Raw genomic sequence first — 15,911 nt, 5'->3', positions numbered from 1 at the left:
TTGCTAATTGTATTGGGTTTGTTATTTTAGGTCTTTTCCTTCTCTTGTGTTTCTTGCCTAGAGAAGTTCCTTTATCATTTGTTGTAAAGCTGGTTTGGTGGTGCTGAACTCTCTCAGCTTTTGTTGTCTGTAAATGTTTCAATTTCTCCTTCAAATCTGAATGAGATCCTTGCTGGGTAGAGTAATCTTGTTTGTAGGTTTTTCTCCTTCATACTTTAAATATGTCCTGCCAGTCCCTTCTTGCTTACAGAGTTTCTGCTGAAAGATCAGCTGTTAACCTTATGGGGATTCCCTTGTGTGTTATTTGTTGTTTTTCCCTTGCTGCTTTCAATATGTTTTCTTAGTATTTAATTTTTGACAGTTTGATTAATATGTGTCTTGGTGTATTTCTCCTTGGATTTATCCTGTATGGGACTCTCTGTGCTTCCTGGACTTGATTAACTATTTCCTTTCCCATATTAGGGAAGTTTTCAACTATAATCTCTTCAAATATTTTCTCAGTCCCTTTCTTTTTCTCTTCTTCTTCTGGGACCCCTATAATTCGAATGTTGGTGCATTTAATGTTGTCCCAGAGGTCTCTGAGACTGTCCTCAGATCTTTTCATTCTTTTTTCTTTATTCTGCTCTTCAGTAGTTATTTCCACTATTTTATCTTCCAGGTCACTTATCCGTTCTTCTGCCTCAGTTTTTCTGCTATTCATCCCATCTAGAGTATTTTTAATTTCACTTATTGTGTTGTTCATCATTGCTTGTTTCATCTTTAGTTCTTCTAGTTCCTTGTTAAATGTTTCTTGCATTTTGTCTATTCTATTTCCAAGATTTTGGATCATCTTTACTATCATTATTCTGAATTCTTTATCAGGTAGACTGCCTATTTCCTCTTCATTTCTTAGGGCTGGTAGGTTTTTATCTTGCTCCTTCATCTGCTGTGTGTTTTTCTGTCTTCTCATTTTGCTTATCTAACTGTGTTTTGGGTCTCCATTTTGCAGGCTACAGGCCCATAGTTCCTGTTGTTTTTGGTGTCTGTCCCCATTGGCTAAAGTTGGTTCAGTGGGTTGTGTAGGCTTCCTGGTGGGGGGAACTAGTGCCTGTATTCTGGTGGATGAGGCTAGATCTTGTCTTTCTGGTGGGCAGTTCAATGTCCAGTGGTATGTTTTGGGGTGTCTGTGGGCTTATTAGGATTTTAGGCAGCCTCTCTGCTAATAGGTGGGGTTGTGTTCCTGTCTTGCTAGTTGTTTGCCATAGGATATCCAGCACTGTAGCTTGCTGGTCGTGGAGTGAAGCTGGGAGCTGGTGTTGAGATGGAGATCTCTGGGAGATTTTCACCATTTGGTATTATGTGGACATGGGAGGTCTCTTGTGGACCAGTTCCTGAAGTTGGCTCTCCCACCTCAGAGGTACAGCACTGACTCCTGGTTGCAGCACCAAGAGACTTTCATCCACATGGCTCAGAAGAAAAGGAAGAAAAAGTAGAAATAAAGAAAGAAAGAAAGAAAGAAAGAAAGAAAGAAAGAAAGGAGGGAGGGAAGGAGGAAGATGAGAAGGAAGAAAGGTAGGAAGAAAGAGATAAAATAATATAAATTAAAGTAAGATAAAATAAAATAATTAAAATAAAGAGTAATTATTCAGAAAAAAATTTTAAAAACCCCCAAAAAACAAAACAAAACAAAAAAACACGGACGGATAGAACCCTAAGACAAATGGTGGAAGCAAAGCTATACAGACAAAATCTCACACAGAAGCCTACACATGCACACTCACAAAAAGACGAAAAGGGGAAAAAATAATAAATCTTGCTCTCAAAGTCCACCTCTTCAATTTGGGATGATTCACTGTATATTCATGTATTCCACAGGTGCAGGCAGGGTACATCAAGTTGATTGTGGAGCTTTAATCCGCTGCTTCTGGGGCTGCTGGGAGAGATTTCCCTTTCTCTTCTTTGTTCTCACTGTTCCCAGGGCTCAGTTTTGGATTTGGCCCCGCCTCTGCATGTAGGTCACCGGAGGGTGTCTGTTCTTCGCTCAGAGAGGACGGGGTTAGAGGAGCAGCTGCTTCGGGAACTCTGGCTCACTCAGGCCAGGGGGACTGAGTGGTACGGAGTGCAGGGCGAGCCTGCGGTGACAGAGGCTGGTGGGACATTGCACCAGCCTGAGGCGTGCCATGCGTTCTCCCGTGGAAGTTGTCCCTGGATCCCGGGACCCTGACAGTGGTGGGCTGCACAGGCTCCCTGGAAGCGGGGTGTGGATAGTGACCTGTGCTCGCACACTGGCTTCTTGGTGGCGGCGGCAGCAGCCTTAGCATCTCATGCCCTTCTCTGGGGTCCGCGCTGTTAGCTGCGGCTCGCGCCCGTCTCTGGAGCTCCTTTAAGCAGCACTCTTAATCCCCTCTCCTTGCACACGAGGAAACAAAGAGGGAAGAAAAAGTCTCTTGCCTCTTCAGCAGGTCAGGACTTTTCCCCGGACTCCCTCCCGGCTACCCATGGTGCACTAATCCCCTGCAGGCTGTGTTCACGCTGCCAACCCCAGTCCTCTCCCTGCGCTCCGACCGAAGCCAGAGCCTCAGCTCCCAGCCCCGCCCGCCCTGGCGGGTGAGACAACAAGCCTCTCGGGCTGGTGAGTGCCAGTCGGCACCGATCCTCTGTGCAGGAATCTCTCCGCTTTGCCCTCCGCAGCCCTGTTGCTGTGCTCTCCTCCATAGCTCCGAAGCTTTCCCTCTCCACCACCCACAGTCTCTGCCCGCGAAGGTGCTTCCTAGTGTGTGGAAACCTCTCCTCCTTTACGGCTCCCTCCCACTGGTGCAGGTCCCGTCCCTATCCTTTTGTCTCTGTTTATTCTTTTTTCTTTTGCCCTACCCAGGTACGTGGGGACTTTCTTGCCTTTTGGGAGGTCTGAGGTCTTCTGCCAGCATTCAGTAGGTGTTCTGTAGGAGTTGTTCCACAAGTAGATGTATTTCTTGTGTATCTGTGGGGAGGAAGGTGATCTCTGCGTCTTACTCTTCTGCCATCATCCTGTTCAGCCTCTTCCCTTGTATTTTGTTTGTCATTTTTCACTTGTTGCTTTTAATAATTTTTCTTTGTCTTTAATTTGATTACTTTGTGTCTCGGTGTGTTTCTCCTTGGGTTTACCCTGCCTGGGACTCTCTACACCTCCTGGCCTTGGGTGACTATTTCCTTTCCCATGTTATGGAAGTTGTCAACTATAATCTCTTCAAATATTTTCTTGGGTCCTTTCTCTCTCTCTTCTGCTTCTGGGACCCCTATAATGTGAATGTTGGTTCGTTTAATGCTGTCCCAGAGGTCTCTTAGGCTGTCTTCATTTCTTTTCATTCTTTTTCTTTATTCTGTTCTATGGCAGTGAATTCCACCATTCTGTCTTCCAGGCCACTTATCCATTCTTCTACTTCAGTTATTCTGCTATTGATTCCTTCTAGTGTATTTTTCATTTCAGTTATTGTATTGTTCCTCTCTGTTTGTTTGTTCTTTAATTCTTCTAGGTCTTTGTTAAACATTTCTGGCATCTTCTGAACCTTTGCCTCCATTCTTTTTCCAAGGTTTTGGATCACCTTCATTATCATTATTCTCAATTCTTTTCTGGAAGGTTGCCTATCTCCACTTCATTTAGTTGTTTTTCTGGAGTTTTATCTTGTTCCCTCATGTGGTACATAGTCCTCTGCCTTTTCATTTTGTCTATCTTTCTGTGAATATGGTTTTTGTTCCACAGGCTGCAGGATTGTCGTTCTTCTTGCTTCTGCTGTCTGATCTCTAGTGGATGAGGCTGTCTAAGTGGCTTATGCCAGCTTCCTGATGGAAGGGACTGGTGGTGGGTTCAGCTGGGCATTGCTCTTGTGTGCAGAGCTCAATACAACTTTAATCTGCTGGTCTGCTGATGGGTGGGGCTGAGTTCCCCCCTGTTGGTTGTTCAGTCTGAGATGACTCAGCACTGGAGCCTACAGACCCTTTGGTGGGGCTAATGGTGGACTCTGGGAGGGCTCACACCAAGGAGTGCTTCCTAGTACTTCTGCTGCCAGTGTCTATGTCCCTGTGGTGAGCCACAGCCGCCCCCTGCCTCTGCAGAAGACCCTCCAACACAAGCAGGTAGGTCTGATCCAGTCTCCTATAGGGTCAGTGTTCCTTCCCCCTGTGTCCTGATGTGCACTCTACTTTGTGTGTGCCCTCCATGAGTGGAGTCTCTGTTTCCCCCAGACCTGTCAAAGTCCTGCCATCTAATCCCAGTTAACTTCAAAGCCTGCTTCTCTGGAAATTCCTCCTCCCATGGTTGGGAAGCCTGACATGGGGCTCAGAACCTTCACTCCTGTGGGTGGACTTCTATGGTATAATTGTTTTTCTGTTTGTGAGTCAACCACCCAGAAGTTATGGGATTTGATTTTATTGTGATTGCACCCTTCCTACCATCTTCTGGTGGCTTCTCCTTTGTCCTTGTATGTGGAGTATTTTTTTGGTGAGTTCCAGTGTCTTCCTGTCGATGATTGTTCAGCAGTTAGTTGTGATTCTGGTCCTCTCACAAGGGGGAGTGAATGCACATCCTTCTACTCTGCTATCTTGGACCAATCTAGAACATGTGAATTTTTAAGGACACAAATATTCAGTCTATACCACATGGGTTTACATTTCCATGTACCTATAATTTTAGAAGAAAAATATTTCTAGCATTATTTTGAAAAATGGGAACATTTAAAAAGCAGTATTCCATGAAACACAGTTTGGAAGATGGTGATTTAGCATAAAACTTTCAAACAACCAGAATTATAAATTCTCCTGTGAATCTTTTTTTATTATTCTTGTCAGGTCTGCCTTTGATCTCCATTGCTGAATTTATGAATATATACAATGTTCTGTATCTATCTGCTTAAGTTTCCAAAATCTGATTTCACTACAACCTTGGACTATCTTTGAGTGTTAAATTGGAGAACCAGTGTTATTTTTGTAATTCTGTTAGAAAATGTTTTTTATTGGGAGAATATTGAAAATAATAGTTAAAATATAAAGTATAAAAAAAGTTGGAAACTGATTTAAGAAAATGTTAATCTATTATTTAACTATATTTTCAGAAACCAATATATTTTGAAGCATGATTAGAGGTGTAGCATATAATTTTAATATTACATTTTTGTATATTTCAATGGGAAAAATACATTTAATTATAGAACACTATTACTTAAAATAATTATTAAAGTTATATCTTTATATTAAGGAATGTTTTGGAAATAGACTTGTTCATCACCTGTTGTACTGAAAGTGCTTGCTACTTGGATGTTCTTTTATGTTATTAAATTGTAGAGGAATATTTATATTAAATGCTAAATAATATGATCTTGTTAATAACAAAATTACTTAGCAAGAGTATTTACTTTTCAGGATAAATACATTTTTAACTGCATGTCAATTTTCTGTCTATTGATAATTCTATTTTATCATTAAATTGTTCTAAGTGTTAACCTTTTTTGGCCAAAGAAGCCATCACTATAATTCCAGATTTAACCCTTGAGTGTATTTCTGTGTTAAAATTTCCAAGCAAGATACGTATGTATGAGGTCAGGCTCCCTTTGACTGGGATGCTTTGGCCTCAGAACTCAAGCCTTTATTAAGTTGCCTTTTCCATACAATGGTTTTCTTGCTTTTTCTAGGTGATGATGCCAGGGAGGCAGTTAAACATGGTTTGGACGGGATCTTGGTGTCAAATCATGGGGGTCGACAGCTCGACGGGGTGCCAGCCACTGTGAGTTTTGGCAAATGCCTCAACTGGTATTCCCATTTCTATCCCACTTTTGGCTATCTCTATGACTGCCTTTCCTTGTGTATATATTTTTGTGTGAATACTCAAGGTAAAATATGTATGAATATAGGTAAGAGCTCAGATTTTAAGTTTAGTGGCAAGTAACTACCTAAATTAGATCACTATTTGGTCTATTTATTTGTAAACTTATAAAAGTCTGTGTTAAATACCAAGCCATTAGTAGGCAGGGATTATTCCTGTTTTCATAAATATACCAATAAGTATATTATAAATTGGAGTATGAAAGAAAATATTATGCCATGAGTTTCCTGGAGGTGGGAGTTGAAGAACTGCAGAGTGAGGGCAGGTGGGGAAAGGAGGTAGAAATCCTGTGGTCCAGGTGAGGAGATGTCTGCTGCAAACAAGCTACTCTGTTGGAGCTGTGAACTACCTTGGCTGCATATTGGAATCACCTGGGAAACTGTAAAGAATCCTAATTCCCAGGCTGCACCCTAGATCCATCCATCAGAATCTTGCAGGACCAGGGGAGGCAGAGGCACTAGTATTTTTGACAGCTACCCAGGAGATCCAATGTGAATCTATGTTTTGTATACACTGTACACACTGTGCTAGGCAAATAAGAGTCCAGAATCCAGATATAAAAGTAAACTAAGCTGGTTGGAATGATTTGGGATGGAGTTAAAACTGTAAAGGAGAGCAATTAGCTCCAAAAAGGCCAAGAGCCAAGGAGTCCAACCAGGGGTTGATTTTAAGATCAAGGATTGGTGGGCCCAGAAGTGGACCAAAAGTCATGGAGGCAGACACATATCTAGGGGTGGATTTCATGGATCCATGATCTAGAATGGAGGCCAGAAGCTGTAGGTGGAGTGGGGTGGGGTCCCCTTACAGGCTGTCCACTTGTGGGAACATGACCAAGATTCTTTTAGATGAGGCAATGGGACTGCAGTTGCCGTTCACCTCTGCTCTGTTCTCATGTGGACCCCTGTTTTTACGAGTGTGAGTCTAAAAGTGGAATGGGAAAGAGTGAGATGTGTTTGGGGAATACCAAGGAATCCATTTTGTTTGCACTACCTGGTGGGAGTCGGGAGTCCTGGGAAATACACCTGCTAGGAGAGGTCTGGGAGGAGGTCCTTTAATATTATGTCATTGAATATGCAATAGCAAAGCCCTGAGTTAGCAGCAACGAGTATCACAAATTGGACTGTGGCATTACAGGGGACAGGAAGATCAATGAGGTGGCCCACATAATTATGAGAGCCAAGGAAAGAGAGAAGGGCCTGACCTGCTATGGGGCAGAAGGACTCAATAGTCCCTCCGAATTTCAGTTTTTTCATCTTTTAAAGTTTAAAAATCAATTAGATTACTTCTTTGGTGCCTTTAAACTTTAGTGTTCTATAATCTCAATTATCTATCATAGGCAAAGTAAGCTAGCATCATGTAACAAAACTTAAATAAATATGTATCTACAAAATAATGTGGATGGACTTCCTAGGCCATCATTTCTGAGCTGGATCATCATATGCATTTCCCCCTTTTGTCAGAACCATTTAGTCATAGTTAATAGTGGATGGCTTTAATTGGGATGAATATTTGAATTTATTCAAATAATTTAGTAAAGTAGTAGTGGATTACTGTTGCATTAAACTAGCAGGCTGATTTAGCTAAAGCCACGGATGCTGTGTAGGTTAGGGCAGATTGAATGATGACAGGGAGCTATTGGGTATACGCATTTGCACTCAGACTTTTTCGTGAAGCACTAATGGGCTAATGATAGGAATGAATCAAGTCTTTGCATGCAGTCAATAATTAAAATCATAAAATTGGAAGTTGTCAGCTCTTTCCAATTCAGCATTACTTATAAAGACCCATCTTTTTAGGTGATATTAAACATTGCCTGCAGTGGAGGGTGAAGAGCTCCTTTGGGCAGGGAGAAGATGGTCACAGTTCAAGGCTTTTCCGCTGATTTATGACTCTCTTTTGTATGAAGATGTAGACTTAGTGTGCAGGCCAAATTCAGTTTGTTTTCTAAAAATAAAATTTAAATCTACTGAAATCAAATCTAACTAGATTTTAAGGGAAAAATATCTAAATGGTGTGATTTATTTCCTTCTGGCTGAGGGAATATGGAAACTTATCTAAAAGAGTTTTTTGAGTTGTGGTCTCAGAGACTATTTTAAGAAAAACAATTACCCTCTCCTTTGCATGATGTGTGCATGAGAGGAGATGCTTGCTTGAGTTTTGCCTCCTACTTTAGAGCAAATTTAAGGTGCATGACAATGAGAGGAATGTGAAACAGTATTGAGTTTATAGTGAAGGTGCTTTTCTCTCAGTATGGTGATTTTGAGGTGTGTGGCAAAAGGCTTGGAGGATGCTGTGGTGTAGAACTTTTCAGTAGATACACAGAAGGACTTGCTCTCCTGCACATTCTGTGACATCATAATTCAGAGCCAAAGAGGCAACATGATTTCACTGGCAGAGCATTGAAATGAACCCAGAGTTTTGGGTTCAAGTCCTTGTCTTGCCTCCTCTGAGGGGTGAGAGCTGGGTGAGCAAGTTGCTCAAACTTTTCAGCCTGAGCCTCTTCATAACGTTGTGTTGGTTGCAAAAATAGAACATCTGGATTATATGATTTCTACATTTCTATAAATCACAGAGTTTCTTTGTATGGAGAAATACTTATCATTAAGAGTCCTAGAACAGGAGTTTGACTTAAGTCCATCTTAATGCAACGCTACCAAGAACGACTGCCAGACCCCTGCTACAGCAAAGAGTTTAAAAATAAGTTCATGTTAAGATCCTTACCCTGAAGGTAATAATGTGGCCAAGACTTGTCTTGGAGTAATTAGCGAATGATATGGCAGAATCAAATCAATTTCCAAAATCCACAGTACTGGAACATCTCAAACTGGGGTCTAAAGACAAATTCTCTGGAGTCTTTGAACCCTAGGAGAATTCTTTTTTCATTTTTGTTTTGATGCTAACTGGACCCAAAATACCTTAAACTTAAAAATATGACATTCCTTTCTAGTCAAAATTCTCAACTGTAAAACCTTTTCAGAAAATAAACTTTGGGTTGTTAAATCAGTGTTTCTAAAGTTGAGTCCTTGGGCATATTCTATGAGATCTTTCATTTTTCCTTCTGAAAGGAATTCATGAAATTCTACCTCTGAGAGACACTTGATATATCAGTTAGCTTTTGCTGTGTAACAAACCACTCTGAAATTTACTGGCTAAAATCCAACAGCCATTTATTCATGTCACAACTTTGTGTGTTGGCAATTTGAGCTGATATCCACTGGGAGGTTTTTCTGGTCCTGGCTGGGCTCACTCATATGCGTATGTGGTCCATTGCTGGGTCTACTAGGGCAGACTAGTGTAGGATGACATCAGCAGGGATGACTCTGCATCGTCTCACATCTAGCATATTAGGTGGCCTGGTTTCCTAGAGAGCAAGTGGAAATATGCAAAGCCTCTTGAGCTCTAGGCTTAGAACAGGCACACTGTCACTTCTCTCTTGTTCTATTGGTGAAAGCAAGTCACAAGGCTGGTTTAGATTCAAGGGGTGAGGAAGTAGACTCTTCTGGCCCCATTTCTCCCTCATGATGGGAGGAGCGGAAATGTCATGTTGCAAGGAAATGGAGATAGGGAAGGAAATAGTTGCAGTCATTTTTACAGTTGCAAACAATCGCCAGACCTATATGGACCAGTGATTTTCTAAACGTGCTTAGTAGAACTCACATCCCCACCCCCAGGCAGGGCTGCCTGGTGAAGCGTGATGGGTAGAGAGTCAGAGGAGGACTTGTGGGCAATGGCCTGGAATCTGTCTCCTTCACTGTTAACTAAAGCACCTCTGGCTTTTCTGTTTTTGTTTGTGCTCAACTGCTTTGGTTTGGAAATCAAGAGTATAGGACTGGATGCTATAAGAATGTAGAAAGATGGAAGCCCCCTGTGAGTGGAAGTTTTGTGGGACAGGGGGGACCTGGAAGTGTGTACCTTGAGCAGGAACAGGAAAGAGGGAGGCTCTTTGGGAGTCAGATCCCTGTGGGATTCATTTTGGATTCCTTAAACTGCCTGGCATAATGCCTGGAATCTGCCAGGTAATCAATAAAGTGTTTGATAAATCAATGAATGAGATATATGTATATGTATAGCTGATTCACTTCATTATAAAGCAGAAAATAATACACCATTGTAAAGCAATTATACTCCAATAAAGATGTTAAAAAAAATCAATGAATGGATGGATGAGTGAGTAGTAGTACATTGGAATCTTACCGTATTTTCCTGTAGATTAACTCTGCTGGAGATAAGCCTGAAATTAGTTGTCTAAAGAACCTTTAAGGAAAGAAAAGCTGAAATGAATTGTCTCTTAGATGTGTAGCAAGCTGAAAAAAAGGGAAACAGAACAGTCATAAAATAGTGGATTTTTCTACTACATTTACTTATTTAATCTGCTCTGATCAGAATTATTCTGCATAATATATACACAGTAAAACTGCAGCTCCAGAAAGAAGAAAGGGAGGATAGAAATGCTCAGCTATGGATAGAACATCCTTGTCCAAGGACACAGGAAACACCAATCTGGACTAAATTTTATAACCCAGGATTCACATTTTAAGTACCCTTATTAGTTTATTTTTTAGGCTAGTTTGGGCATTGGAAATATCCTAAACAGACTTGATTTGCGTGACTGTGAAAATGTGTATTGAACCCAAGCTAGCTAATATTTTTCTTTGGTTTTGGTTTCAAATGGGGAAATATGCTTAATTATAGCTTGCATCATCACTTGGAAATTGTAGCATTTATATGTTGATGTAACTTGCCTGACTGTAAAAAGAGGACTATGTATAGGTAAAGGGACGTATGTAAATGGATCCAAAGCATGTTTGGCCAGGCAGAAAAGCCAAAAGGAAAAGGGGAAAATCACACTACCTGCCAAACGTTTTAGGGGCCCTGCTCCAACTGTTGCCTTCACTTCCTCCAAATCTGTAGTCAGGTTTGGTCTTCAACCTTTTACACAAAACTCTCTTTAAGTTGAGCCTCTAAAATTTTAGGGGAGAAGTGGGAAAGCTTTTGAGTGATTTCAGCACAATTATTTCTAGAAAAACTGCACTTGAATGTATGGACTTAATTTTATATTTAAATACTTGGGGATGAAAGTGGATAATTTCTACAGATTTTGATCTACAGGTCACCTTGAGGATTGTTTCCACCCTCAAGTGCAAAGATTCACATCAAAGTAGCCAATTGTATCAGTTACTAGCTATTAAAATTGTTGGCTATTAGCCAACGTTATGAGCTAGAAAACAAAAGATTAAAAACTCAGTGATTTAAATCAACAGAGTCTTTATTCCCATGAATCTTTGTGTCAACTGGGGGTCTGCCGATCTAGATTTGGTACTGGTTAGATGGCTGTGCTCCAAGTTTCAGGTCCAGCTGGGCTTGGATGGGGCAGCTCTGCTTGCTGAATATTTTCTCTGGGTCTAGCTAAAGGGAAAGCACTGCCTGGGGGATTCTCCTCCCATGCAAGGTGCAGGAGAAAATTGAAATGCACGAGGTCTCTTAAGGCCTATGCCCAGAAACGGCACTCTGCCACCTCTGCTCAAGTGTCATTGGCCAAAGTAGTTGCAAGGCCAAGGCCACTGTCAAGTAGTGGCAAGTGCACTCTGTTTCTTTTAGTAGGAAACACTGCCAAGTGGTCTTGGAAAAAGTGGGTTCAAAGTGGTGTGAAGAATTAAGAACAATAGTGCAATCTACCAGATCGACCTCAATGAGGATCTTATATTCTCTAGTGCTGATATAAGCCTATCATCAATTGCCAATCAAGATGAGGATCTTCAAGTTTCATGTGGTCATTTTCCTTAAAGGCAAGAAAAATGTTATCAGGGAGAATTCTCTAATGTACAGCTGGACGTTTCCTATATTATTATATATATTTGCTACATTATTGTACATATTCCCGTATTTTGGATGGGAAAATCAGAGACTAAGATTTTCTGTGACTGGTGGTGTTTGCATTTTTATATACCATTTCTTCTACCACAACCTGAGTATGAATTTTAACAACTCATTTTTCAATGAGTAAATAATGTTCAGAATAATTTATATGAGCAAGATAATTCATTTATATTTATGTGTTTAATGAAAAAACAGCTCTGTGTCTTTTAAGATCATTACGTGCTTTTAAATTGTGTTTATATATTTTTTGGATCATGATATTTGAATTTGAATATCAGGAATAGAATAAAACCCTTGGATTTTGATAGAAAAATAAGTCAGTTCCAAATTTAGTTGGTTTTTTATTACTAGCATTTGCACCTCTTATTTTAGGAGGGAATAGCTTTACTGTTGATTCTAAACCTAGCCTCTTTCACTCTAAGCCCTGTCAGGTGGTTGGTGGCCTGAGGAAGTTGAATTGGAGAACAATTCAGCATGCATAGTATCACTTTACTGACCTCTTGTCTCCACAGATTGACGTTCTGCCAGAAATTGTGGAGGCTGTGGAAGGGAAGGTGGAAGTCTTCCTGGATGGGGGTGTACGGAAAGGGACCGACATTCTGAAAGCTCTGGCCCTGGGAGCCAAGGCTGTGTTTGTGGGGAGACCGATCATTTGGGGCCTGGCTTTGCAGGTAATGAGAGGACAAAGCAATAAATATATAAAACAGGATGACTCAACTGTGAAATAAATCTGTGAAACCATTCAGACTGACTTACTCAAAAGATCTGTGTCTTCTATTTGCTTAGGGAGAGAAAGGCGTTCAGGATGTCCTTGAGATACTGAAGGAAGAATTCTGGTTGGCCATGGCTCTGAGTGGTAAGACTTGGTACTCTCATTTACAACTTCTTTTCTTCTGGGTGTCTTTAGGCCAGGCTCCTTGGTGGAGAGAAGTGAATTTGAAGGGGAAGAGGATGGAATCATTTGGAGTGTAATTCAATTTAACGTTGGCTGCATACTCACAGCTGTAGTGCAGAGTGCTCTCTGGACGGAGAAACTCCACAGTGTGTGCTGTCTGGAGTGGTCACTTAGCCTTTGACAGTCTTCTCAGGGATATTTTGGTGAGTCTTACTAGTACCTTAATGGTGAACACTACATTGAACCCTTCCTCCTCTCTTAACACATGAATGAGAAATCTAACTGGCTAGTCAACAGCTCCATCTGGATGTCTAAGGGGCATCTCAAAGTCTACCTGTCTAAAACTAAACTGCCAACTTTCCCCTTTAAACCTGCTCTACCTTCCAACTCTCCAGTCTCAGTTCATGTTAATACTATTATCTCAGTTGCTCAGATCAAAAATCTTAAGTCACTCTTGACTCCTTTTGTCTCTCATACCCTCACATCCACAGAGGTGCTTTCTGTAAAAGAGACCTACTCACCACCTCCTCTGCCACCAGCCTGTCTGGAGCCTTCATGATCTTTCTTCATCTTGGATATTGTGATGGTCTTCCTGTGTATCCTTCCCATCGTTGTCTCTCTTTCCTAGGGAATTTCGGGTCAGCCTGTCTATCGTTGCTTCCATCCCTGTCCCAGTCTATTCTGATCACAGCATCAGGACTATCCTTTTAAACATGAACTCAGGTCATATCACTCTTCTGATCAGAACCCTCCAATGGCTCTCAATTTATTCAGAGTAAATGCTGAAGTCTTTACGATGGTCTACGAGGTCTTATGTGATTGACCTCTGTCACCTCTCTGACTTCAGCTCCTCCCACTCTCACTCTTGCTTATTCCACCCAGGCCACATTTGCCTCCTTGATTATCCTTGACCATGTCAGACATATTTCAGCCTTAGGGCTTTGGCCTTGGCCGCGCCTCCTACCTGGACGCTCATTCCCCAGATATCTACGTGGCTAACTCTCCCATGTCCTTCAAGTCTCACTTACATCCTACTTTCTCACAGTGTCCCATCCAGACCACCGTATTTAAAATGGCAATTTGTCCTCCACCCACTCAACTTCCAGTTTTTTTCCCTGTTACTATTTCATTATTTTTCCATAACACCTAACACCTTCTATAGATAATCTATCACATAATTAATTTTTTAATTACATGCATTATGTATTTTCTGTTTCCTCTCTGGAAGTAAGAACCCTGAGGCAGGGATCTTTGTTATCTTTACTGCAGTATCCCCAGTGTCTAGAGCCGTGCATAGCACGTAAATAATAAGTATTTGCTGAAGGAACGAACAAGTAAATAATCACCATTATTCCTAGTGACTGAATTTGACTCAGAATGGACCTCTAGATGCAAAGAATCACCATGAGTCAATTATCACCTCCCCCACTTCTGAAAGTAATGAGGGCTTCCTTTTCTGTGATTCGTGTCACTCAGATTGTCCCCACAGATAGAATTCTGGAGATCAGTGGTCTACACTCTCCTGAGCTGAGGCTGTGTGGACACAGCATCAGTGAGAAGAACGCCATTCTCTGAATCCTCACTCTGCATTTTAATTTGCTACAGACATATCCTAAAAGAGAGCTTTCAGCCACTGACTCTCTATTAAATGTGGCAGAAAAGAATATACTCTTTGTGTTAATAAAAATATGTGCCAGTCATTTTGTGTTAAGGACTGTTTAGGTAATAAAAATGGTCTCATGCCACATAAGATTTGGCAAGCTTACCTTGAATCATAAACCTTACATTTGTCAAGTTTTACATTCCTTGGGAAAACGATTACCTGCCTGATTATTATTGCATTCATTTCATATTAAATGTATGCATTATTTTTTCAGGGTGCCAGAATGTGAAAGTCATCGACAAGACATTGGTGAGGAAAAATCTTTTGGCCGTTTCCAAGATCTGACAGTGCACAATATTTTCCCATCTGTATTATTTTTTTTTTGGCGTGTATTACTTGACAAAGAGACACTGTGCAGAGGGTGACCACAGTCTGTAATTCCCCACTTCGATACAAAGGGTGTCGTTCTTCTCCAACAAAATAGCAATCCCTTGCTATTTTAAGTTCATTGCTTTTGACTTTTCAATGAGTGTCCTAGGAACCTTTTAGAAAGAAATGGACTAGCATCCTGGAAATATATTAACTGTTAAAAAGAAAACATTGAAAATGGATTTAGACAACGTCATCCCCTGGCAGCCTCACGTGCTACAAAACAAAAGATATCCTTGGGTGAAATTGGACGTAGCTAGTGCAGAGGTAAAAAGATAATGATCTCCCTGTTTATTAACCTGCATTGTGTGTGGATATCCCTAAAACTGTGTTCTTAAAATCTAAGCGCAGGTTCAGAAGGCTGGATGTGCCTGGAGAAACAGGAGATTTGAATTCACAACACTAAGGAGATAGCACTTGAGAGAATTAGGATAAGTTGGTGGTAATTTGTGTTTTTTCTAGATACTTTTTAACACCCTGGGCTATTCTACTTCTTTGAATGTAGATTTCCATTCACAGCTTTAGTATCAGAATATATCTGAGTATTTTATGATATAGATTGCTTCTTATTCAGAGAGAAATAAAGCATTTTTTGAAAAGAAGATATCAGGTCAATTTGTAACTGTGGAATTCAACTATTTTAATCTCTGAGCCCGAACTACCTCTCTGTTCCCTGTGCATACCCATTCATTCTCTTATACCTCCTAGTTCCTCTTCTTTACTCGTTTGCTTCTTTCCACTCATAGTCATGTACCGGGCCAGCTACATGCTTTGTGAGGGCCATGTCAAGTGAAGATGTGGGCCCCCTGTTCAAAAAAGCAGGAAAAAGGCCTTTTCCTTTCTTTCAAGGTTTTTCTCTTAACCTGTCAAGGTCTCTTTTCTTTGCTATTTAATGTCATGTTTCCTTGGGCACGGGGATCCTCACCGGTGCCTGAATACCACCCTGTGATCTGTCCCAACTCCTGCTGGGGGTGGATGGCGGCACTGCCACTGGGCCGGTGGTTCAGCCAGCAGCCAAGGACTCGTTCAGGAAATGTGGGGAGGTGGTGGCAGGGTGGTAGGGTGGAGGGGGTGCGGGGTGGGGATAATGTGTGATTCTAGACTCCCAGGCCCCAGCACGTGTTCCATGGTCCCATCATCCTTTATTATAAAACACAAACTTAAAGATAAGATTATTAAGAATTTCAAGCCAACAACAGAACACTAAACTTACGCTTGAGGCCCCCTTTGGAGCCTGGAGTCCTGTGTGACTGTATTGGCGAACTGTCCAGGAA

The 15,911-nt window shown here is 41.2% G+C and overlaps 1 protein-coding gene across 1 annotated transcript in view; it reads left to right on the top strand.

Annotated features, from left to right (window-relative positions):
- HAO1 (hydroxyacid oxidase 1) overlaps window positions 1–15,231 on the top strand; it is a 65,158-nt gene extending 49,927 nt beyond the window's left edge. The window contains exons 5-8 of the mRNA XM_060031223.1: window positions 5,643–5,734; window positions 12,223–12,381; window positions 12,497–12,566; window positions 14,483–15,231. Coding sequence (XP_059887206.1) covers window positions 5,643–5,734; window positions 12,223–12,381; window positions 12,497–12,566; window positions 14,483–14,553 — 392 coding nt within the window. The 3' untranslated portion in view covers window positions 14,554–15,231. The remainder of the gene's footprint in view (window positions 1–5,642; window positions 5,735–12,222; window positions 12,382–12,496; window positions 12,567–14,482) is intronic.
- Window positions 15,232–15,911: the final 680 nt, after the last annotated feature.

Source organism: Delphinus delphis, chromosome 15, assembly GCF_949987515.2.
Source record: "Delphinus delphis chromosome 15, mDelDel1.2, whole genome shotgun sequence".
Classification (NCBI taxonomy): Eukaryota; Metazoa; Chordata; class Mammalia; order Artiodactyla; family Delphinidae; genus Delphinus; species Delphinus delphis.
The sequence above is the reverse complement of the archived record's forward strand: the minus strand, read 5'-3'. Positions and strand labels throughout refer to the sequence as shown.